The sequence below is a fragment of the Triturus cristatus genome, chromosome 9, assembly GCF_964204655.1.
Source record: "Triturus cristatus chromosome 9, aTriCri1.1, whole genome shotgun sequence".
In the NCBI taxonomy this organism is placed as follows: domain Eukaryota; kingdom Metazoa; phylum Chordata; class Amphibia; order Caudata; family Salamandridae; genus Triturus; species Triturus cristatus.
This window is the reverse complement of record NC_140592.1, coordinates 370,752,514-370,779,219: the sequence shown is the minus strand read 5'-3', so window position 1 is coordinate 370,779,219 and position 26,706 is coordinate 370,752,514. Positions and strand designations below refer to the sequence as shown.

The window sequence follows — 26,706 nt, the reverse complement described above, 5'->3', positions numbered from 1 at the left end:
TTCATGAATGGAAAAGCGCCGCATGGGCGCTAGTAAAAACAAATATTTGCAATGCAAAAGGGCTCACATTTGCGAGATTTTAAGCTATTGTATTGGTAGTAGCTTAAACTCTCATAAATGCGAGATCTATTGCTTTGCAAATGCTTGTTGCAAGTACGAACAGGGCAGCCGTAAGCTGTTCTAATCCTCTCTCAGCGTCAATTAAATGTGGATAAAGATGTACCAAGACCGTATACAGCTACCTCTCTGCCAGAAAAAACAGTATTATATAGTATTGCATTTTTAAAATCCATTCCCCGTCCTTGACCAAGGCAAGGGAGGCTCAGTGGCTGGAACCACTCAACTCCATAACTACATTGAATGTCCCACGACATTTTGTCTCCTGTAGATGACATTTCATGAACCCTCCTGGCCTTTGCCAAGTTCCAGGAGGAGAGTACTTTGTGTCCACCGGTGGATCCCTCTGCCTTCTCCAAGGGTGGCGGAGGATTTCATCTTTATTAAAATAAAATAGTTCCAAGCCAGCTGGTAGCTACTCTGGTCCTCAATTTATCCTCATCTTTTTGAGGGCGAGGGAGGACAGGGGCAGCTGTCAACAGCCCCACTGCTCTGTTTACAACTGTGGACAGGGTGCCGTGGCAGCTGGAGATACTTCTAACCACCCCCTCATTTTTGGGAGACTTAAACAGCTGGCAGCTGCCCTGGTGACCTGTTCGCAAGTATTAGGACGCTAAAGCTGCTGACATTTGCCCAGTAGGATAAAATATAGACTAAAAGAAAACATAATTCCCACAGCTCCCACACTTTGGGATATGGTGGGAACTGACTCGGGGACCATAAGGGGGGCGGGAGGGACAAATAGGCAGAGGGACACCTCAAAGGGGTCCTGGTAGGGCTGATATGGTGCCGTGTAGAGGGTGCAGCACAGCAAAGGCCAACACATTCCACTACACACCTTGGCTAAAGTTTGTGAGGTTGGGTGGAGGGGGGAGAGATGTAGAGCTAAATCTCCCGGCCTTTAGGAAATATAATTTGTGGGTGGAAACGGGTGTAGCAGGAATTCCGCCCAGATGTTGACAAGGCCTGGAGGGTGGAAGGGGGAAAGATGTTTGAGTAATCCTCTCCAGCTCTTAGGCAAGGTTGGGTGAAATATAATTGTGGTAGGCTGAGGAGGGAGGAATAATATCTTTGGCCTCTCGGCACGGTAGGGTGGCTGCAGGGTAAATAAACGATCACAGTTGAGAAAGCACCCTGCGACAAATGAGAAGGCCTGGGACCTTCACTGAGAAGTCTTCTTTCCATTTTAACCTCTTGCCTGTGTTAAAGAAAAGATACATCATATGGCCCTGTTCACTACCATTTTTCGATGCAAATAGAAAAGTCCATGAATTAAAAAGATGGCAAACCAAAGGCATCAAACGAAACTGTTTTCTAAAAGGCTATTGGGTTTGGTATACTTTCAGTCTGCTGCTTTTCTGTTTTTCATGGATGAAGTGTCCTTTGGGTATTTTCTTGTCAAAAGTGAGAAGCGCTGTTTCAGGTGGAGTCTAACAGGTAGCGTGGATGCAAAAGCCCTATTGTAGGGTTACAAAGAAATGACAGAGATTTACAGCCCCTTCATTGCTTATCATGGTTGACTTTATTGTCACTCTAATTTTCTCGCTTCTTATTCAATGCATTTCCTTGTCCGTCTTGTTTCTGTCTCTTTCCTGGAGCATAGCCTCTTCCTCAGCCTCTTGACTGGCTGACTTCTGTCCTTCACTACTCACTTTTAGGGAACTACTTTTTGGTAAAGCACTCAGGGTGCATGTGTTTTCCATCTCTCTCCCTTTGTGTTTCTCTCCCCTCTCTCCTGCCAAATACCTGCTCTCTCACATGCACTGAGCTTGCTCTCTCTCTCGTGTCTGCTCTCTCTTTCTCCTGTGTACTTGCTTCCTGCAACCCCTGCACTCCTCGTAGCTGTCTCCCAGATGCGCTTCTTCCCTACCACCAGGGCCGGCTCCTCCGCTAAGGCGGAGGAGTGTCGCCCCAAAGGAAAAATAAAATGATGATAACATGATTATTATGATTGAATTTTTCTGAGCTACGGGGCTGGTGTCACAGGGGAAGGAGTGGTTCATGCACTTAAGTGCGCATGCTGGTTTGGTCTGCCGTTTTGGGTCGACCAAACAGTTGTGTGCACTTAGCATGTTCTCGACTTGGCTGTAATACACAACCTTGGTGGAGAACATGCGCAGGCTCCCAGTGACCAAACACGGCGCTTAGACCAATCACGACGCTGCTGTCATGCTGACAGCAGTGTCGTGATTGGCCTAGGGGAGCCTGTGTGATTCCTGGACTCATCAGGAAGAGAAGCAACGATGGAGGAGAGACGGCGCAGTGAAGAGGTAAGTCTTTTTTTAATATTTCGTTTTTTCAAACCCCCCTGGCCGCCACCCCGTTCCCTGCCAGCCGCTACTACCTACCACAATTTACTATCTCACCCATGAGCATCTACCTTGCTCACATGCTTTTTCCACAGATCTAAGTGGCACCGCCATCTTAGACCAATTAATTAAAAAGAAAAGAAAAAGATGCCCGTGGCATTCTGTAAGCGTTACTGCTTACTGTGTCTGCGTCACAGCTGCTTTATTGTTTTTCCCAATACTAAACATCATTGGAAAAAGTATCACTTTTTACAAATGCTGTTTAGCACCATTAAAAGGCATTGGCAAAGCCAATAGGTACCAAAGGTGAGCCCTATTGGCTTTGGCAATGCTTATTTTAAACTCCCTCCCCAAAGACTTTTGACCAATTTACGTCAACTTCGCCTGTAACTGAAAGTAAGAATCCAGTGCTGGGTTTTTCCAACTTTGGAGCCAATGGGATAATAGAGCGAGTGGGTGGAGGTGTAAATTTATTTAGGATGTAAAATTATCTTTTACTCTCCAATGTTCTTTTAACCTTAACTACTGAGGTGAGAATGCAGTCTTTGACAGAAATATTCTGCAAAGTGTAAGTTACTTTCTTAAATCATCTTTGTAGGTTTTCTGTTGCAGCTATTAGTAACCCTCACAAATATTAACTGAATGGCAATTAAAGTTTTTTTTCCAGTGAATTACAAAGAAAAATTCCATGGCATCAATCTAGTCATATTTAAATGAGGACGAATATCCTATCCCCCAGCATGAATGAGCCTAAATGGGGAGATGTACTACTGAGGATTAATTGTCAGTGGTTACCCGTGATAATAATGACCTTAATATGTTTAGGAAGTGAAAGGCCTCAGTCAGAAATGGACAGCAATATCCAAATGCATTTATTATTATTAGTGGCCCCGGGCTATATTGATCCTTCCAAACCGTTCTTTTGCTGGAAAACGATCTATAAAAAGGCAAAAATGAGCCAAGAAGGGGGCAGGAGGAAATTATAAAAGAAAAGAGCTTCAGTGTGTTGGAAAATGTGTAATAGAAAGGAGAGAGCATGTGTAGGCATATGATTATCTCATGGAGAAAGGCAAAGAATTCTTCTGCTGCATATGTACATTTATGTTTGGATCTATATTTGTATAAATGTGACATTGGCTCTTTGTGCACTCTTAATTAATGCATTATTACCTCCTTGGCATCTGTCTGGCTCTGATCCAGCCGCAGTGAGTACAGAACATCCCTACCACCAATGAAGATGCGGTCGCGGTACTCATCCACATACAACGAGCGGAAGTCCAGGAAGCCACGGTGGCCGATGAAAAGGGTGGAGCGGTTAGTGGATAACAAATCTGCAACAAAAAGAAGATGCAAAAAAAATTACATGAATGTACCGTAAAGAGAGTGGGTTAGATTAGACTAGGTCATGACAATCCATGTTGATCACTTGAACATTTTGATTTAATGTACAGCGTAGGAGAGCCAAGAATGGTCATAAATATGCGCAATCTACTATATTGGAGAGGACATGGGGTTACACTCTTACGTTTGACTCTCAGTGAGAGCCAGATGCATGAATACCGGATTCTAAGTCAGGTTAGTCACAGCAGCAACTATACCACCACAATAGTGTTAGGTGCTCGCGTTCCAATCTTCCCTCGTAACATCCGGGTCTCCAAGGAACCAAGTGCATCAATGCCATGTTGGCTGACGACCTGCCTTCTTACCTTTCTATTCCTGAGTCTCTTAGGCCTCCCCTGGCCCGAGGGAGGCAGGAGGAAATGGGTGGCACTCTGCCTTTGCCATCTCCCATCTCCCTGTCTGCAGAAAGCCACCACTGACAGGGACATTCCAGGCCATGCTAATGTCTCTCAGAGCTACTGTGAACGCGACTAAAGGCGCTACTGTAACACTGTATGAGCAAAAATGCAATAAAATGTGCATGTTTTCTACCTACACAGAACTTATAGTTTTATTTAGAGGCAGACAGTGAAATTAAACTATGCCTAGCAACACCATGGGTCATTTGATGGGCCGGCTCATACTTTGGGTTTTAGGGCCAATTCACACCCATGACTCCGCCCTGGCTTGGTTCTCCCTATGAATCTGGTGGCTAGATGCCCATCTGTTATTGCCATGAGCCAACGTAAAGGACAAAAACCTGGGTACCGGTTGAGTAATCCAATGCTATATGTTTCCGGGTGCGTGCTTGTACGGGAAGGGTGAAAGCAACCCAACCACTTGAAGAGTGCTACCAAAGGAGAAACGTGATCACACAAGCGTGCTTCCTTGTAAGGCCGCGTCCAGTCATTGGGTTACAGCTATGAAACACTATACTCAAAGGAGGGAAGTGTTTGGAACTTGTGCCACTTGATCCTTATGAATCCTTCTCTCAATTATTACCACCTGTTGAAATTGAAAAACCTTGAGATTACTCATGCACGCCCACATGCATCCGCGAAACCCCAAACATGCTGGCCAGCAGGCCCAGATGGGGCAGCAGCAACGTACACATCACAAATCTAAACGTTTTAATCACCCACAAGTGATGTGTTCTTAACAGTAAGTGGCATTCACTCTCGTTTCTTCATCGGCCAGCGTTGCACAGGTAGGGCAAAGTTGACCCCTTTGCATCCAATGATGCTTAATCACAACATAAGAGGGAGGTGGGATGCTGAAGTTGCATAAAAAACATCACCCACCCCTTAGAAAAAATTACAGGATACCATACTGCTGTACCCCTCCTGAAAGACAAAACTGTAAGATGGAAGAGCGGCACAAAAAAGGGGGGTGGGAGGGAGGCAGGGGCGTAGATTCAGTGGGCTGTTACACACCTCCAATAAATGTATTTTCTGATAAATAGTTGAGTACGGATGCTTTCAATCAGAATGCATTTTAACATATACCAGCATGCTAGTTGGAAAATCTGAAGCTCACCCCCCCCCCCCCCCCACGTCCCCCAACTTTTACTGTCCAAGCTATGCCCCTCGATAGACAACATGCATTGGAGACTGTCCTGCAGTGAGAAGTCGTACAACACTGATATTTGGCTCCCCTGCATTTATTTTTTGATATATAGTTAATTGTTATGAAGTTGCTGTATTGATGGGCCGTGTGTGCCTTTTAGTCTTTTCCCCCAGAAAAAACATTTCAGGATTGTTGTAGAATAAAACGGATAGTGCCTTTGAAAAGTAAATACCACTATTGTAGTGGAAGCCTGCTTTCCCGATCCCACTCTTGTAGGTTAGTCAAGAAGCCGCAGAGCCTTTTTAACCTATCCATTCATATCCACAGCAGCCGAGGTAATATAGAACGCATGCATAGCCACCAACTCTGGCGTGTCGCATAAACAGCGAGGTCCACCATGAGGTTCAGCGTATTGAGAATGTTCCCCGGATTGACCAAGTGTGTCAAGTAGTTCAACTGACTTTTAAGTCTGAAACTTTGAGGATGACTTCTGAAACACAGTTATATTCGTGTAGACTCTGTCGCTAGGAGACAAAAGTCACAAACTGAAGGGAAGCACTTTCAAGAAACTACCTTGTTGTGCTTGGGGTGAAAATACTAACAAAACTCAAACGTTGCCAGAAGGAGAGACCCTCTTTACAATTCCAGCTTCTGGGTCCTTATGAACATTGCCCCACGCCATCAATTGTCCGGTCTATCAGCTTTTGTCACATCAGTGATACAATTCCCTAACATCTGGAGTCCTGTCACCTCTACAAGTGTCTGGTGGCACACCCGCCTGAAGCTCACGGACCTTCACTTCAGGCAGAACCTAATTCTCACCAAACAATACCTATCTCATCACCAGGTAGATGTGGTAGACAGGCTGGGCAGCTTCCATGGTGAGACAAATGGAAACTGCAGAAGTAATCTCTGTGCAATAGAGAAATAGTCTGGGAAGATGTGAGGCCCAAACAATGCTCATTCCAGGATCAAAATGAAATCAAGTGGCTAGCCCCAGAGTTCAACCACGTATAGTGCCAAATGGTGTGCGGCGGGACACCCTTTGGGAGTAGGAAGCAACCCATTATCAAGCATTCGCTCTTTATGATACAGTCCAGTGGCCAAAGTCCTGGGAGACCTAGACGTCAGCACTGGACAACTGCAGGCCACAGGATGTGGAGCAGTGGCCAGAGCTGCCGACTCGTGATCTGGGGATCCGAGTTCAAGTCTTGGCGTCGGCGCAACATCTGCGATTATGGGCAAATCTCTTAATCTCCCTGGGCCCATGGACAGTGCCTGGATAACCTCACGGGTGATAAGCTGTGCTATATAAATCTGCAAACTACTCACGAGATCGTATTCTCAACTTTCCTAGTCACCTTACAGAAGAGCTAAGGGTTCCTGTCCCTCCCTCATACTCCTCCACTTGGGACAGAAAAGCATCTGCTGGGGTCTAGTTTACACGGGTATCCTCTGCTTTCCAATGAATAGCCTTTCTGTGACTAAATTCCACATATAGTTATAATCATCCTTCATTGGGTACCCACAGATGCGTCTCACTACTTTTTGGTTTGCTTATTTCTCATTAACAGATAAAGGTTGAAAAAGATATACTAGGCATGCAAATAAAAGCCTCCTGTCTGCTGTCGGGATGGGCACATACACAACAAGCAGCAGACACGTAGATACCTACTACATAAAAACAGTAGACCATGAACACATACCGCAACAGGGGAACAACCTTTACAACGCAACTTTTACAACGCACTACCTTTACAACGCATTTTTTACAACGCATAATCCATTACAACGCATGACATTACAACGCATGACACTACAACGCATTTTTAAAAACTACCTTTACAACGCATTCCATTACAACGCATACTACCATTACAACGCATACCATTACAACGCATAATATTACACTACACTATCCAACACTTACCCTACTGTTGCACCCCCTGGAGTTAGAATAGTAATTTTTACCCCTATACTATCCAACACTTACCCTACTGATGCACCCCCTGGAGTTAGAATAGTAATTTTTACCCCTATACTATCCAACACTTACCCTACTGATGCACCCCCTGGAGTTAGAATAGTAATTTTTACCCCTATACTATCCAACACTTACCCTACTGATGCACCCCCTGGAGTTAGAATAGTAATTTTTACCCCTATACTATCCAACACTTACCCTACTGATGCACCCCCTGGAGTTAGAATAGTAATTTTTACCCCTATACTATCCAACACTTACCCTACTGATGCACCCCCTGGAGTTAGAATAGTAATTTTTACCCCTATACTATCCAACACTTACCCTACTGATGCACCCCCTGGAGTTAGAATAGTAATTTTTACCCCTATACTATCCAACACTTACCCTACTGATGCACCCCCTGGAGTTAGAATAGTAATTTTTACCCCTATACTATCCAACACTTACCCTACTGATGCACCCCCTGGAGTTAGAATAGTAATTTTTACCCCTATACTATCCAACACTTACCCTACTGATGCACCCCCTGAAGTTAGAATAGTAATTTTTACCCCTATACTATCCAACACTTACCCTACTGTTGCACCCCCTGGAGTTAGAATAGTAATTTTTACCCCTATACTATCCAACACTTACCCTACTGTTGCACCCCCTGGAGTTAGAATAGTAATTTTTACCCCTATACTATCCAACACTTACCCAACTGTTGCACCCCCTGGAGTTAGAATAGTAATTTTTACCCCTATACTATCTAATACTTACCTTAAATGTAATTTAATATAATGCGTTGTAATGGTATGCGTTGTAAAGGTAGTATGCGTTGTAATGGCAATGCGTTGTAAAGGTATTTTTTAAAAATGCGTTGGAGTGTCATGCGTTGTAATGTCATGCGTTGTAATGGATTATGCGTTGTAAAAAATGCGTTGTAAGTGCATGCGTTGTAAAAGTGTGCGTTGTAACGTCATACATCCACCGCAACAGCCCAGAGATCACGTCAAGTCTTCCGGACACGCAATACATTATCCTATTCTTTTGTAGCGACTGCCTCTCTATAGGGTTATAGCATTCAACCATGGTCCCACCACAGGTTAATATAAACATAAGCTGGTTTCAAGGAGCTAATAACATTTCAAACAATCATAACAGTGAAAAACATAGGATATACATGGTTCACAGATGGATACCCACTCAAAGAATTCTACTAGCAATCACTGGCTATTCTCAACAGCCAAAGGCATCCATCATTATCTCCTGACCTCATGTAAAAGGCATACATATCTCCCAAATCTATAGCCATGTCCCAAAATGTTACTGAAATACCCAAACAATCGCAGATGACTTCAACAGAAATATACTAATATACTCCAAAAGAGTTTTAGACTCTGCCAAAAGCAATCAATGCAGTCCAAAAGCAACAGATATCTTCCAACAGTCATGAATATCTCCACAGACTACTCCCAGCAGCTAGAAAGAGCCACAATTAACAACACACCAGACTTGCATGCTGCTAGATACATTTCACCATATAGTGAAAGGTGTTAACCACAGCAGTCATGTTACCTCATTAAACATTGAAAGAAACTGAAAACCCTCCATTTCCTTGGAGAAAATCGAAATATGGAGAAGAATCCACCAGCTGAATTACCTCCACAAACTCACACTACAGTGTAGGAAATTCAGCCGGTGGATTTTACTGCTTTTTTAGAGTTTCCTCTGGAACCTGGAGGATTTTCAGTTCCCTAGTCTAAACTGTAAGTGAGACCCTCAGATATTTCTTCACTCAATGAACAAACACTTTTCCCTACTACAAGTTAAGGCATCCGCGCCATGTTCGTGAGCAGTCTCAGCGCATTCAGGCCAATGCATAATAATGGCTTCTGACAGGTAAGCCTGGCTCTCCAGCGCCATGCACATTCCCCACTTCTAGAGGCACCCCACAGACAGATGCACCTCATTTTGCAAGTGTGGCATACTTCTCTCACGAACTAGTCATCTCTCAAGCATTAAAAATACACTTAGAAAAGTAGCAACATAGCTCCGAACCACGCCTCCTAATTGTCACATACATTGCTGGTCAGTCAAAGGGTGCTTGCAAAAGTGTCAATGAGATAGACCTATAATACTGCACCTATGGCCGGACTGGCTGTAGTGGGCTATGGGCGTTTCCCCGGTGGGCCGCCACGGTGGGGACCGGTTTTGGACCCCAGGGGGCCGGTTTTGTTACTAGGGGCCTGCAATATCGGCCCCCGGTAACACAATCAGCCGAAACCGGCCCTTGCAAACAACTCGGACGCACCCCCTCAGCCCCCCAGGGAGGCCGGTCGAGCCCTTTGCCAGGGCTGGTTTAGGTTCCCAGTCCGGCCCTGACTGCACCCAACAGAGTGCAGTAACAGTACATCAGTTTGCAAACAATTGTGCAGAGCAGACTGGGGAGAGGGTGTGGCCTTACAGCTAGAGTGGGTGACCTCGAAGCTGGGGAACTGGGTTTGAGTCTCGGCAACAACGCTCAACAACCTGTGATTTACTACGCTCACCATCCTGTGAATCTGGGGAAATCACTTGATCTCCCTGTGCCTACCAAAAAATGAATGTGTACATCTGTAACGAAGCTGGTGCTCATGGCTCATGTAAAACGTTCTGATATCTTCGGGTCGAGTTGGCGCTATATAAAACAACTGCACATGTAACCATTCCCAGGAATTTAAATAAATACTTGAGTGTTTGAGGAGTTGGTGGTTCTAGTGTTTTGCAATCAGGTTTCAAGCGTGTGGTCCCAAGTAAATGTAAGTCCTGTTGAGCAACATCTTCAGTTTTAGCTCTCATCCCACTGAGCCTGACAGCGTACAACAGCCCAGAATCTGCCCATAGCCTGGCACCACAGTGAACTCAACAGGTTAACCCATAATATGTTTCTTAGTAAGGGGAAGTAGCATAGAGCCCTGTGGACGTTGCAGCACCCGGTGTATACCTGCGGTGCCTAGCCACCCTGATCAAAGGATGCTACAATTGCCCTGTCCTAGACAAGAATTTAGAAACTTCTGTTGTCAGTCCCAGAACAAAACTAATTGCATCGTATCTTTCCCTGGGTACCGCTGGCAACCGCAGTAGATGATGGAGTGTCCCATCTCCAGAGTCTATGACTAGCACAAACAGAACAGAGGTAGACGACTCGTCCATGTACCAAATTTTTGTTCAATTTAAACTGTTAAGTCGCACAAATGAGACTCGTATAGGAAGTAATGTGGCACATGGCGTGGGCAGCAATATCGTGTGCTAGCTCAGGGCGCGGCATGCCCGGGTATCTTGGTCTGGTGCCAGGACCCCATCCAGAGACCCACAGTCGGAAACAATGGCGTTCTCTCCAGAGACAGAGAGCCTACTGTGCTCGCGCTGCGCGGGAAACGCAATACACAGCACAGAGCATGTACATCCGGGGATTATTCATATTATATTTCAAGACTCCCTCCTTTCCGCACAGTTTAATACCACTAGAGCCCTGGGCGCCTGAGTCGATCATAAATCTTTGGGCCCCTGCACAGCTGTGCACACCCCACGCAGCGGTGCCTCCTGGGATCAGCACGTGCCCCTCTGTCTCATTTTCTCTCTTCTCTCTCTCTTCCCCCATCTCTCTCTCTATCCCTGAGACACACATACCACCATCACACAGACATTACCTAACCTCCTACTCACAGACACACGCACAGACATACACTAATACCAATGCTCAAAATTAAACTTCATAAATGTATTACTAGATACAAAAAGGTAAACATACAGGCACACAAGGACACACGTGCAGATTTTCCCACATGCTATCACTTATACAGAGAGACACATATACATACAAACATTCACAAATACGAAATGCACAAAAATATGTATGCAAGAATTAGGTACAAAACTCGACTCAACTCTGTGTCCCTAAACTTTTCAACAACCTATGAAACGCCACTCCATTCTATGACACTCCACTCTCTCTCTACGACACACCACCCCACCCCACTCTACGACACCCCACTCCATGTCACTCTACTCTATGCCACTCCACTCTACATCACTCTATGATACTCCACTCTACAATACGCCATTCCATTCTACATCACTCCATCTATGACAGCCAATTGATGACACAACACTCCACTCTACGACACGCCACTCCATACTACACCAGTCTATGATACTCCACTCTACTCTGACACACCACGCCACTCTAATCTGCGACATGTCACTCCATGCTACGCTCCTCCACTCTATACCACTCCACTCTGCATTGCTCAACTTTATGCCCCTCCACTCTACACTACATTACAATACAACACTCTATGCCACTCCACTCCATGACATGACACTCTACGTTATTCCACTCTACAACACTCTATCACACTCTACTCCACTCTATGCCACTCAACTCTGATACTTTGCACCATTCTACACTACGCCACTCCACTCTACTTCACTCAACTCCACTCTACTCCACTCTATGACATTTTACTTCACTCTATGAAAATCTACTCCAGTCTACACCCCTCCACTTTATGCCACTCTACTCCGCTCTACAACACTCCCTCTAGGCCACTCCACACCACTTTACTCCACTCTATTCTATGACACACTACTCCACTCTACTCCAGTATGCCACTCTATGCCGCTCCACTCTACGACACTCTATGCAACTCCACTGTACAATGCTCTATTCCACTCTATGCTGCTCCCCTCTACTCCACTCTACTGTACGACACTCCACTCTGTGACATTCCACTCTACGAGACTCTACTCCAATCTACTCTACGACACTTTACTCGACGCCACTCTGCTCTATGCCAGTCTACTCCACTCTACTTCACAATATGCTACTCCACTCTACACAACTCCCTCTACGTAACTCCATGTCATTTTACTCCACTGTATGCCACTCCACTCTAGTCCATGATACTCTACTCCACTCTATGCCACTACACTCTATGACACTCTATGACTCTCCACGACACTCTACTTCACTCTGCGCCCCTCAACACTATGCCCCTCCACTCTACTTCACTCTATGACACTCCACGACCGTCCAAGACACTCTACGCCAGTCCACTCTCTAGCACTCCACAACACTCCACTCTATGCCACTCCAGTCTACTCCACTCTACTCTACTCCATAACATCTATGCCACTCCCTGACACTCTATGCCACTCCATTCTATGACACTATACTCCACTCAATGCCACTCCACTTTACGACAGTCTACTCCACTGTATGACACAACATTCAAACCCAGTCTATGCAATTCACTCTATGACACTCCAAGCCACTATACTCCACTCTACGCCACTCCACCCTACTCTAATACAATGTACTCCACACTATACAACTCTACTCTAAAACACTCTATGCCACTCCACACTATGACACTCTACTCTATGACACTCTACTTCACTCTGTGTCATTCCACTCTATGACACTCTACTCCACTCAACGCCCTTCTACTGTTCTGCTCTATTCAACTCCACTCTACTCTCTCCACAACACTCCATGATACTCTACACCTCTCCACCCCCTCCAGTCTACTCCAACTCCACTCTGGTATACTCCACTTTACAACACTCCACAACACTCTACGCCACTCCAGAACACTTTATTCCACCCCATGACACTCCATACCACTCCACTTTACGCCACTCCATTCTACAAAACTGTACTCCACTCCACGCCACTTTCGTCTACCCCACTAACTTTTAGCCGTGTTGAACAGCAGCCACAACATAAATAAAACACATTGGCAAAGCCAATAGCTCTTTCACAGGCGAGACCTATTGGGTTTGCCAATATTTTGGTTTTTTTTAACCAATATTTTGGGGGTTTTCTGCAGGGCTGCTATAAGCTGTGTCTGTTTTGCAGCTAAAAGCAAAATAACTCTCTTCAGTACTACTGTAGACCATGAAGTCAAAATGAAGCAACATCTTCCCAACTTTTCTTGAGGAAGCTGCGCCTCTCCACCTCCTAAGCACTCCCGCCAAGGGAGAATTATGTCATGTACACTATGCTGGTAGTGCTGCACAGTTTTCCCGGACACTCCTGAGAAAGTGAGAATCTAGTTAAGAATTGACCACAGGGTGGCCTCATCTCCCCCTACTTTAATCTTAAACGAGGAGTACGCCAAGGATGCCCCTTGTCCCCTTTTCTTTTCAATTTGGCCTTAGAACCCTTTCTCTCAAGAATACGCCAGAATAACTCAATCACAGGTTTTGTCTCGGATCCTCAACAAATTAAGCTGGCAGCATATGCTGACGATATTTTAGTTTTTCTCTCCAAACCACAATCTTCACTTACAGCTTTCATGGGAGAGGTGGAGGCCTATGGATTGGTATCTGGCTATAAACTGAATAGAGGAAAATGTGAGATATTACCCTTAACCAAATACACCTTTAAGGATGATTTTAAGATCTCCAATTTTACCTGGAGCCCTAAACATATAAAATATCTTGGTATCTGGTTCTCTCCCTCTATAAAGACATCTATCTCTTTAAACATAGACAAATGTTCTGCCAAACTTAAAACTTTGGTCGCAAGATGGCATCCCCTTCATCTTTCTTGGTGGGGTCGTCTGGACACAATCAAAATGATGTTGACTCCGATAGTTTTGTATATCCTTTCTAACATTCCACTTTCCATTCCATCTAAATTCTTTCAAAAGATTAATTCTATTTTGACTTCTTTTTTATGGAATGCTAAAAAACCAAGAATGGCGTTACAGAAATTAACAAGACCAAAATCTGAAGGCGGTGTCAATTTCCCCCATTTCTCCAATTATCACAAAGCCTTTCAGTTACGACAACTATCAAATTGGATCACTAATCAATCTGAAGATAAACCTCTCTGGGTGGATCTTGAGACCTCGTTTTTAGCTCCCTTTTCATTTCAGGAATATCTCTCCTTTACTCGCAAACCACAAAAGCTCTCTACTCCCATAATTAAGCAATCCTGTAAACTACTATCCACTGCACCCCACTTAGTAGTACATAATTTAGACACTTTTCTCAATTCCACAATTTGGCACAATAAACAAATCCTTCTCAATAGGAAACCTATATTTTGGAAGGCTTGGAGAAATAAAGGTCTACTCTGGGTTCATCAATTTTTAGATCAGGGCACACCCATTCAATTTACGCAATTACAAACTCTTTATCATTTGCCTTCTTCCTTTAAACCTAAATTTTTGACCTTGCAGAAAGCAATACTTGATACTTATGCTAAACTCAAATCTTCACCTTCCTCACCCTCCCACCCCCTTTTCCCATGGCATAACCTTTTGCACATAAAGCCCAAAGCGTCCACCATTTATTTCCGATTAATGGTACCTCCTGAGATCCGAGACAAAACCAAAGTGGAACTCTCGTGGGAATCCGATCTGGGAACAAATTGGCCTATCTCTTTTTGGAACAGAATTTGGACAAAACTTAGGAAATCATCCAGAGCGGCCAGCACAACACAAACACTCTTCTTTATTTACAACAGATTGTTTCTTACTCCCACATACCTACATAAAATACACAACACAAATCTCAACACTTGCTGGACATGTTCCCAGGTTCACGCTGATCTCCATCATATGCTTTTCACATGTCCACATGTTTTTATATTTTGGAAACAGGTCTGGCACCAAATCAACACTATATTTCACACCACAATTCCACTCTCCCCTACAAACATTTTCCTAGGTAGTTTAACACCGGACTGGAAAACAAGTCAATCTCAGTTACCACTTATTGATTTGTTAATAGCTGTAGCTTTTCAGCAAATATCAAAAAACTGGAAAGATTCCTCTAAATTGTCCTATTTAGCTTGGTGGTATGCTGTATGTCACAATCATCGCCTTGATACAGCACTCGTTCATCCTATCTCTCTTGCTACTAAACGTTCTCACCTTTGGGGCCCACTCACACAATTTCTAGACGATACCGTGAAGAAAACTCCTTTACCTGCTCCCTCACAACAAGAAGTGACCAAGCCTCCGTGACCTCCTATTGTTTATTTATAATTATGTTTAATTTATCATTTTCTATTATATATATCTATATATATATATATATTTTTTAATTTTACTTGTGTATTTTTGACATGTACTGTTATTTACGATTTCTGTGAACCTTTGCTTGTATTCATATCATCTTCTATATTATCCTTTTACTATTTTAATGGATATTATATATCGTTATTCTTTATTACACCTTCATGTATTTATATATTAACAAATAACTGCATATATGAAGTATTGTTTTTATGATCATAATAATCTCTCCAATAAACCTTTTCTTGAACTTAAAAAAGAATTGACCACAGGGGCAGAAAAGCAAACAGTGCAAAATCGGATCTGCTCGATTAAGAAAGGGGCAGACAGGCTGGCAGGCAGGCAGTATCTGCAGAGGTGGACTGCGCTGGGCAGGCAGGAGCCCTGTGTGGTCACACAAGACACAGCAGCAATGGAAGGGGATTATTACATACTTTGTTTCTTGGTCCCATTTCAAGATTGCCTCTGGAATTAGGAGAGGAAACGAGCCGTGATCTTGACGAGACTAATGAGCCCTAATCTCCCGGCCCTTCCTGTAACGGATACTGCAGACATGGCAGCTGCCGGGCTCCCACGGCCTGGCCCAGAGAGGCAAGAGGGCTTCCACAGACCGGCCTGCCCTAGTCCCAGACTTGTCCCTTTTCTCCTGCCTCATCTGTGTGCCCAGGGCATTAAGTGGGATAAAAAACTGGGAGGTCTCTCATAGGGGCGTGACCGATGTAATTTGGGGCGTCACTTAAATACAGGTAGGCTAAAAATCTGTGCTTACCATAGAGTGCCGCCCGACTGGTATTTTTCTGCTTCTGTCATTGCATCCAGATATATAATACAAAAAGTAACATTACACCTACAACAAGCCAGGGCTATTGGCTCTGTCAATGGTTGTTAGTTGCATATAATAAATAAGCAACGACTGTGGCTTTGTTGTATATGATATTGAAAATGCTTCCGTTCTGATATGATGAGGCCGTGAAAAAACTAAAACGAGCCTCTTTGAAGTTACATCAAAGGCTTTGAGCGGTGGTACTGAGAAAGAGTTGAGATTTTCTTTTCCAACCTGAGGGTGAGGGCAGAAATGGAGAGCCCGATAGGGACCCATCTCAGCACCTGCTTTTAAGAACTGCCGGTGTGCTCAGTACCAGCAGGATACAGTCCACTTAAAGCCCTGAGGGTGCATAGGAATCGCTTCTTTGTCGGAGGCAGCCATGGCGCACGTGCCGAAGGTGGCCACGACAAGGCGATTAGCAGACAGGTCAAGGCCTGCTCTACCCTTCAGCTCCACACCACCATTTTACAAACTTGTGCAACAGCAGTTCTAAGGGCAGATTAAGACAAGGAAAACTTGCACTTGCCTCTGGTGCCATGCAGCTCACTATGGCTTCACCAAATTGCATCACAGCAGTTATTAAAACAGGTAAAGGCAATATCTTCCCTTTAGTACCACACGGCCCACCACCATTTTGCCAAGTCGCACGACAGCAGCTCCCAGGGCACATTAAGACAGTCATTGTCCTAGGCTATTTCACAAAATCATGTGGTTCGAGTAACGTTTACCTCACAGGCAAGGCTACCACATTTGATATTCTTTACATTTAAAATGAATTCATAATCATTAACTACACCCTTAGTATAAATTAACCGATTATCAGCAAGCAAAGATGTGCATTAGAGTTTAAATCCTCTTCAAAGTGCAGATTAACTGGTAGCTGGTGTACTCAAGGATATGCTTTATACAATCTCTCACATCACACTCATAGTAGGGCATATCAACAAGGACTTTATCTCTGCTTTTTTGGCTTTAAAAGCCAAAAAAGCAGAGATAAAACTAGCGCCCTATCAGCAACAGGTGCTAACACGCATGTTAGCACCCGTTTACTCTACGCTTCCCCTTGCATCTCTAATGAGATGCGAAGGGGGCGTTCCAGAGTAAAATAATAGGAGAAATTTCGCTAAGCAACATTTCTCCTATTATAAAGAATATCGTTAGCCCAGTTAGCGATAAAAAAAGCAGCGCTAACCGCGGTTAACGCTGCTTTTTTACGTCTGGTATTTTTCTGACTTAGCCATGATATCCTATGCAAGGTGGATATCATGGCTTAGTATGTCTATCCCTATCAGCAAGCTATCGCCAAACCTTGGGGGATTATTGCTGTATTTCCAGCGATAATCTCACAATTGGCAGCTTGCGCTCTGAATTTTATCGCTTTGGAGATAAGCGTTGCTGATAGCATGCTATCTTCGCGATAAAATTCAGAGTTGGCCGGCGATAATTATCCTCACGCTAAGAGCGCTGAGCGATAATTATCGCCGGCCATGCTGATATGCCCCAGTGTGAGTTAATGAGGAGTCGATATTCACAGCAGAGAGGTGCACTATGCAGCCCTCCCTTACTGCGCATAAGTGCACCTCAACTTCTAAGGTAACAACGCATACATAAATCACATGATGAGTAACACACGACATGGAAGGACATCACTTGATTGAAAAATACAGATCTCCCAGCATGTCCATCTTATAATCATGATGCATGTTCATTTCGTAAAGCAGGAAAGGTTTACATACTCGGGCCAGGTGGACTAAGCTCTTACGTTGCCCTTGCGTCACGCAAGGCGACACAAGGCAACGCAAGGGCTTAAGTGAGATTTACTAAGCCAAGCAAAGCCACCTTGTGTGGCTCTGCGCTGCTTACTAATTCCAGAGGTATCACAAATCACTGCCTTGTGTTACTCAGCGCTGGGAAGGCGTTCCATGGGTGCAGCATGGGCATTCTCATACATCCACCCATGGATTTTGACGCGATCCCAATTTAACTAAGGGTAGTAAACCTGGAATTGCTCAAAATGACACGCCTTCTTAGCAGAGGAATTACAAGGAGAAATATCTTCATTTCTCCTTGTTATTTCCTCTTTCTATGTGTACTGCATTGCAGCACAGGCTGAAAGAAGAAAACGCCTCAAAGGATTGCTTTTGTGCAGGAAAGTGTCTCTTCCTTGATGAAAACAATCCTGCCTGTAACATAGTCACCCTTGCACCTTGGCGCAAGATTGCCTGCATTAGCGCTAGGCAGCACTCAGTGCCCCAGCGCAGGGATAGAGCATGAATGCGTCTTATCCTAGTAGATATGGCGCATTCCTGCTCTCTTCCTGTCACACCTCATAGTTGTTTTGCTGCTTTGCGTTGCGTGAAAGTTTGATACATTTGGCCCTTGGTGTTTCTCAGTAGTGACTCGAACAACACTATAGAATGAGGGACTTGATAACATATGCAAACTGTTCGTCAGCACAAATAACAATATTACAACCCGTCACATAGGGAATACAGTCTGTGCCTCATCTCAACTTGCATAAGGACTGTATTGTGCCATTATATCCCAAATTGAATAGTAATCTTACTGTTAATGTAAACAACAACATTAAACAGTTGCAGAGCACTTACTAATTGTTGCTTGTATGCAAGGTCTTACATTCTAACACATGAAGGCCAGTTTAAAAACATACCTCTAATTTCATAATTACAGTCTAGTTTTCATATTACTAATCACCTGTAATAGGAAAACAACATCACTAATCTGCTGTAATGATTTCTTACATTTGAGTAGTGACATCACAGTGCCAGCGGCCAGAGTCAGCACAGAGTGTAGAAAGCAGCATTCTGGTACGTATTACAGCTGAAACTTAAACAATTTGAAGGAAGTATAGAATTTGAGCTCCCTTTCCTTTTTCCTTCACCCTGAAGATTGATAGTCGTAGGCTGACAAAGGTGCATTTATGGCTTTATGCTCTTTCATTGCATGGTGGAGTTCAAGTCAGAACACCAATCACCTGCTTGCATACTATCACACATTCTAAACTGCAAAGCCCCATTGATCATGGCTTAGATCAAAATGCTCAAAGTAGGTTTTCGCAAAATACATGCAGTATATTAGCCTGGTTTTTAGGTCTCGCCTACAGACAACTTTCAACTATCTGTTGCCAAAGACCAATTGTGTACAATAACAATAGTTTGAGTGGGCTTCGAGTCAATCCATTACTTACCATTGACTGGCTTTCTTGTCAACGTCATTTGCTTGCTTCTTATTCAATGGATTACCTCCCTCTGCTTGTGTTTCTTCCTCCCCTGTAGCATAGCTGGTTTACCATCCTTTTGTTTGGATGAAATGTTTCATCCAAAGGCTCGCATCGGGGAACTACTTTTATCTTTCTCTCTGAGCACTCCATGGAAGTGCGTTGCATTTTCTTGCTCTCGCCCTCACATGCTGCTTCATCCTTGCATCCCCACACCTAGCACTATCGATGCCACTCCCCTCTCCTCCCAATGCCAGGTCATTTGTAGAAGCACAGCAACTGATATATTTTTGTGGGACTTTGATAAAAGGGCATACTTTATCAGGTTGTTTTTGTTTTATCTCCTACATTCCTCATGTTGCATGAAAACCCCTGCCTTGACACACAAAGGCAGCATTTATGGCACCAGGGGAGGGGTGAGCTGCTGCACTTACTCAGCTGGTAGTTGAAGCAGAAGGTGAACTTAGCATGACTGAAAAGAGATGTCTCTTCTCCTGCAGACCCATAAATCTGCTACCGGGGCTGCTGGTTGGCATGAAAATGGCCAACGCATTTGTTACATTTGAGAGTCCTGTGGGAAGTATAATAAGCCTTGCTAAGCATTTTTCTTTTAAAGTTTGACACTTCCTATTAAAGGCCTTGAACAGCTGTTGTGTTTAAGCCGCTGCAACTAGTTCTACATGTTATTTATAAGCTGAGTCATGTGTAACTGCTTTTTAATATTATTTTCAGGTTCCTACATGAGAAGTATTTGAAAAATAAATAGTGGTATTTAAAAAAAAAAATTGAAAACATATAATTAAATCAACAATTATTTTGAGACAGCTTAAGTAAGATATGTGTTTCCTTTTCCTCCAGTATTTTGAAATCTCCTTTTTTTCCTCACTGTTTTAGCAATGATTTCACAAACAAGCATTGGCAAAGTCAATAGTTTGGCATTTGTATTATAAAAGCAAGACCTATTGTTTTGCCAATGTTTGTTTTTACAATACAGACTCCAAATGTATTCTACGGCTCTTAAAACAGCATAACTACAAGTAGAATATCGGCACCCAGAAGAACTATAGATATGTTCTTGAGGAAGATAGTATTACATAGGCATGTATTGTAAAGTATAAAGGACCACAGAGCATACCTTAACAAGATATTGCAAGCCACCGCAGAGGTCTGTGGCTTTTGTGGGTGTCCAACATAGGTCTAGAAGGGCCTTCTAGTTTTCAGGATGTCCACATAAGATAAATGTACATACAAGGATTTGGTATAAAACGAATTTCCAAAGTCATATGCCATTATAAAAAACTAGGCATGGATTTAAACTTTCTGCTTCTATGTTAGACAGCTCTCTGAAAGAACCTTGACTTTGGCGTCATTCTCATAACTGATCACAAAACCCCTTGGCGACTTGCAGTGGCCTTTTAACGCGCAATAGAGTATATTTTCACCCATCTACTGGTAATATAACTTGCAAGATAGTCACCATGTGAGGCTCTGGAAGAGATGGCACCCTCAATATCTACCGATATGAGAGGTAATATGATTTTTATTCGCCAGACTCACAAGGAATTTACTTATGTAGGTTTACAACTAAGTTTTGAGTACATTTCTGACTTAAGTGGAATTCACTAAGGATTCCAGGAAAACACATTGAAAGCTGAGACTCTTGTAGCTTTCCAAATGGTACTTAAATGTGTAAACGCACAGGAATTTCGAAATATACACTTTCCGCAAGCTAAACCAAATATATTAGTTAGCTTGTACTGATTAACCTTATTTGTTCTGCATTTGAAGTTTGTGGGTGTTCCCTCCCGTTTCCCATTCTGGAAACACATTTACTCCTACCCCTGGAAGATGTCAATTTTCAAGTTTTCAAGATGGCAGAACATTTAATAATATATATGCAATGTAGCATGGCATTTCTTAGCCCAAAGCAGCAAAAAAAAAAAAAAAAATTATAAAACAAAATAATACATTGTTTGGAATGCCTAGTAAATTATGGCCAAAAGGCAATGACGTCATAAATCATGAAATACGTCACTCTAACCGCCCAATAATAGTAAGTGTCAGACGACATTACATGAACCATCAAAGACAGCAGTCAGAACTGACATATTTTCTTGAAGAGCATAATAAGCATATCTATCTATCTATCTATCTATCTATCTATCTATCTATCTATCTATCTATCTATCTATCTATCTATCTATCTATCTATCTATCTATCTATCTATCTATCATGTGTGTGTCACCAAACTCCTGAGAGAATTTATTGAAAAGTCAAATAAATATTCTGATAATAAATTATAACAGACCTTGACTTCACAGTTATGTGGTCCATCACTTTCAGAAGACGTATTAATGTGTAACTGTCATAACATATTCGTAAATAAAAAGCATGTCTTCTGAATGTCTGTTATCTCGCATCTTGAATTAATGTCTCTTATACAACGAACAACATCAGAGAACCCGTTACATACCAGTTAGGAAGACATCACTTTTACAAACAAGGGCGTGCTAAATTACATATTTTCCCTACATTTTCTGAACATGTTTTAAATTACACCAAAATACATGAAATGTGGTTTGCCAGTCACACATGCTTCTTTATGTGTCATTAGTTTTGTCTTTTGTGCACTAAAATGGTTCCCTTAAGGTTCACTACCACACAATGAACACGCACACTACAGGCAGCAGCAAAACGAGATTGTGAGGAGTATACACACACACATACATGCAGAGATGCATCCACGCGTGCATGTGTGCACACGTGCACACACACAAACACACACACACACACTAGTGTGAGTTTGCATCAGGCAAAGACAACACGTATGTTTTTTCCAGCAACAGTGGATCTTCTGTCCAAACACAGGACAGTGACATTATACATAGGGTTGCCACCTCAGTATGCATAGATGTCAAATCACAAAACATCCAGGGATACCAGAAGTGACATGACATCAAGGTCACTTTGTTGTTGCAATGACATTGAAGAAATGTCATCACATCAAAGCAGCAAAACAGGTTCAGTCTCAGCAGCAACAGTACGAAGCAGAGTGGTTTTAGAGTGAATCTCAAATTCTCCTCATGCTGAGGGGCTCTTCCCATCTACAGACAACCTTTCCTGGTGGCCGTCACTTCAAGTCAGGGGCCAGGCACATTTTTGGAGCCAGCTTCTATTGGTCAGTTAACACTTGTTGAGTCCACACAGGCCCTCAGAATGGAGCTCTTCATAGTAATGGCTGCAGAAGCACATTGCGTATTCAAATATTACAAGCTGGACCACGGTCTAGGTGTCAATACTCAAGGAGGCCTGCTTGAAATTTCAATCTACCCCACTCAGAGAATGGGGCATATTAAGGGGCTCCCTCCATAGCCAAACTGGTTTGGCCCGTAAGGCTGTCTATTCCAGCCAAAGAACAGACATCTAAAATACAAACTACGTATATGGTCCCACTGGATGCAGGTCTCGGCTTGTGGTTGAAAGACGGTCTCATCAGCAGTGTTGCTGATCTAGTGGTGAGTCACAATACTACAGATATGCATCCCTCAAAATTCTGAACCTTCTACAAACTATTCACCAGTTTACAGTCAACCCTACAGGTAAAAAATTACAATACTTCTGTTTAGCAACAATGAGTACTCTCGACAAAGTGTCTCTGTTAATTTCCTAACCCAAAGGATGGGGCCTATGGAGCTTCTTTAGCTTAAAGAAACAGCCCTTTGAGAGTAAGTCCTTCCCCACCGCATTTGCATCTACATATCTCAATCTCTCCATCCAAACAGCAGATCCCAGCCTCTACTCTATCATCTTAACTCTATGGACCAGTAGAGGCTGCTTCCGGACCCAGGTGGTGGGGATGGGGTGGAGGGGTGGTGGACGATGAAAAAAGAAAAAAAAAAACACTTAACTTTAACAGCCGGCCACCGCCTCTCCTCCATCCTTGTCATCTTCCTTCTTCCTGCAGTACCGGCCGCAGCAGGAAGCACCCGGGCTCCCAGGCTCCCATGAGCCAATCACAACTCTGCAATACAGGCTTGTGATTGGTCTGAGCACCATAGTTTGGCTCTCAAACTGGGACTGGGAGGCTTTGCATGTTCCTCACCAGGCTGTGGGGAAGATGCACAGTGGGCAAGGACTGTTTGGCTGGCCAAGCACTCATGAGCACTTAAGGAGTGCAAACCACTCCTTTCCCTGCTCTGGCAATCCCCGCCCCACCCCGAGGGCCGCTGACTGCAAAAGGAAAACTAAAATGATGATAACAATACATTATCATCATTTTGTTTTTCCTTTTGTTCAGTGGGGCGACGCTCCACCACCTTAGCAGGGGAGCCGCCACTGCTATGGACACCAAAGCACTTAGGCTACAGCAAGAAGGTCTCCGCAGCATAATTCCAGCACTTCACCTAGCGTCATGCATGACAAGAAATGTATCCCATATGAGTGACACTCAACACATGCACCCCATCCACTCATGCAAGCTATGGCTTGTAAACACCACGAAGAAGGGAGTTGTGCGACAAAGCCACTGACACTTAATATGGCCCTTCATAGACAAGCCTTCGGTGAGTATGACCTCGGAAGTGTTTAGTTCTTGCAGGGTCCCAGTCTGTCACCCATCAAACTGGAACAATTCATTTTGGGTCAGACACCGGAGGCCCCTTACTTGAGCTGTTTATCGGTGGAACCATAGGTCTGGGAAGGAAAAAACAATAACATCTGCTATGACTTTGGTTCTGGTTATGCAGCATAAGGATCAGGAAATGAGAAACCGGAAAGGCAAAATCTCTGGCTCACGAAGGGATTTCATGACTGGAGTTCTTCCTCTTTTACAAGCCATCCTTCCCCTCCCATGAGAGGAGCCATGCCTTTGAGCACAGTGACTGAATGGTGGCAGCTGTCCTGGCAAATTCTCTCATTGGTGCCAAACTGGCTGTTCCGGAGGAGTATACATTACACTGCTCCAGGTGGGATGTATGTCACAGTATCCTGCGATGACTATCATCCGGCCATAATATTGTGTCCAGAAAATTGACTATCTCAATATCATTAATCTAAGTATTGATAGATAAGTAAAGAATTACTATTGTTCTCTCAGCATCGACATATCCTGAATACATTTAAATCGTCAATATACGTAGATGAGATGTAAGAATATTAATTCTATATTTTTCTGTGGTCTATATTCTGTAACCTATACTGTTGTATAATGCATACTTATCTATATATAGGTTTTTTTCAACTGATGTTGAGTATACCGCAGGAGATGTAAAGAAAAGTGATTGAGATTCTGATGCCAACATGGGCAAGAACCAGATGTTTTGCAGATAAACATCTCTAAATAAACCGTAGGAACATTACGTGCATAAACTAAGGTTAAACCTGAACAAAACAAGCTCACTTCCTATATGGAAGGTTTTATTCATATATAACAAGTACGGGCATGAGAACATTGAAAAGCCCTGAAGAAGTATCTGGGAAGAGACGAAACGTGTTTGCTACATTGGCCGTATTGATGGATAATATGTGAAAAAAGAAGAACATTAATAAAGGATTATGAAGAAAGATTTTAAATACATTTGAATGGAGTCTGTGCATTAATTGACTCAGGTTATCTGGAATGTACAATAATTTATTCAAAAAAGGAATATATAGTGAGTGCTAATCACATGTGCTAAAAAACGTATCTATATATACTTTCGTCCACTATCTATATATTCTGACCTTTACAGTATTGTGGAAGTCGATATTCAGCACACAATTATATGGCAGGACAATACTAAAAACTTGATATTTTGATAGAACACCCTCCTCTTGTGCTTCTTTAACACTGACCCTCTACCACACAACTGGCCAGCATTTCATCCTTCCACAGTGGGATTAGCAGCAGCGGAGAGAGGGTTCGCTTATGCAGTCATGGCATGCTCTTGATTGCCGACCTCAAAGGGGTACATATTTGAGAAGGACACGCTTCAGCTGCTTTCAGAGAATTCGATGTGGGTCTCAGGGGGAAAAAGAAGACTCCACTCTGTCTTTCCTGCCTCCTGACCAGGATGGGAATCCTCTGCATTCCCAGCCAGGATGCTCATCAGGGGGCTCCAGCTGTGCGCTGTCATCATCATGGAGTGATGAGTGAGAGGAATGATGGGCGCCCTTTCCAAATCACAATTCATTGCCTTCATCCCCTCACAATAGGTTGTGAGACCCACCATCTTGTGATCAGCACATATGAATCAGAAATCCAGAACTAAGTCTTCAGTACTTTGTAAGCATTTTAAGGTCTTTAGTGCCTCTTAGGGCGGGTTTGCACATTTCAATTTGAAGCCAGTGCCAAGGTGCAAATATTTCTTATTGACTCTGGAAGAACATTGGATCAATGCATCTAGTCACAGAACTTCAATTTTACAGATCTTCCACCTTTGATCACCTCTGCGGATGGAGACTTGAGTTTTCTTTACAGCTGACTGCTATTGGGTTGTACAGAGTGATGGTGGTTGCGGGGGCAGTACAATCCCATCCCTGTACAGACAGTGGGTGTATTTTCAGTTCAGGTTCCATTGGACAGGTTTCTCACTTCCAAAGAGCCGTGCAGGGTGACAGTTGTCACATCTGTAGCAGACAGATGTACGGTCAAATGTTGGGCTCAATCTCTTATACATGTCAAACACTACATTATTTTGTTTCCACCCTGAAATGTTCCTTCTGAATGTTATTTACCTGGTGCTTCTGATCCTAGAGTCCAGTTTAGTGCTAACACTAAGTGCTTGACAGACGAACTATAGGCTCTAGCTGGCTATGGGAACGCCAAAGTGGCCTCTTCTCCAATCTCAAAAAAGTAAATGACTTTGCCTGCTAGACTTCCTGGTTAGTGGCAATATATATTAGTTTTGGACAGAGCATTTTTACTGTCCCCATGGAGGAGGGGGGTCTACCTAGTGCTACTATTCATATTCCATTTAGTCCTCAGTAACTAGACCTCCCCGCTGCAAGTATATAGTCAAATGGTATTCTTTTTATAAAGGTAATATATGGATGACATCTTTACTCAAGGCATGCATGCTGCCATTACTGAGACTCTCTTACAGATGGCCACTCTGCGGATGTGATCATATAGGCCCTTGAGCTACTTCCAGGATCCTTGCTGGCCACAGAAGCACTTGTTCTTGATGTCTAGCTTAGGGCCATCATGACACCTTCCTCGCCATAGCTTTTTGTCCCAGTTAACACT

The 26,706-nt window shown here is 43.4% G+C and overlaps 1 protein-coding gene across 1 annotated transcript in view; it reads right to left on the bottom strand.

Moving 5' to 3' along the window:
* SEMA3G (semaphorin 3G) overlaps window positions 1-26,706 on the bottom strand; it is a 193,569-nt gene that overhangs the window by 51,350 nt on the left and 115,513 nt on the right. The window contains exon 2 of the mRNA XM_085625183.1: window positions 3,597-3,757. Within this exon, the coding sequence (XP_085481309.1) occupies window positions 3,597-3,757 (161 nt within the window). The remainder of the gene's footprint in view (window positions 1-3,596; window positions 3,758-26,706) is intronic.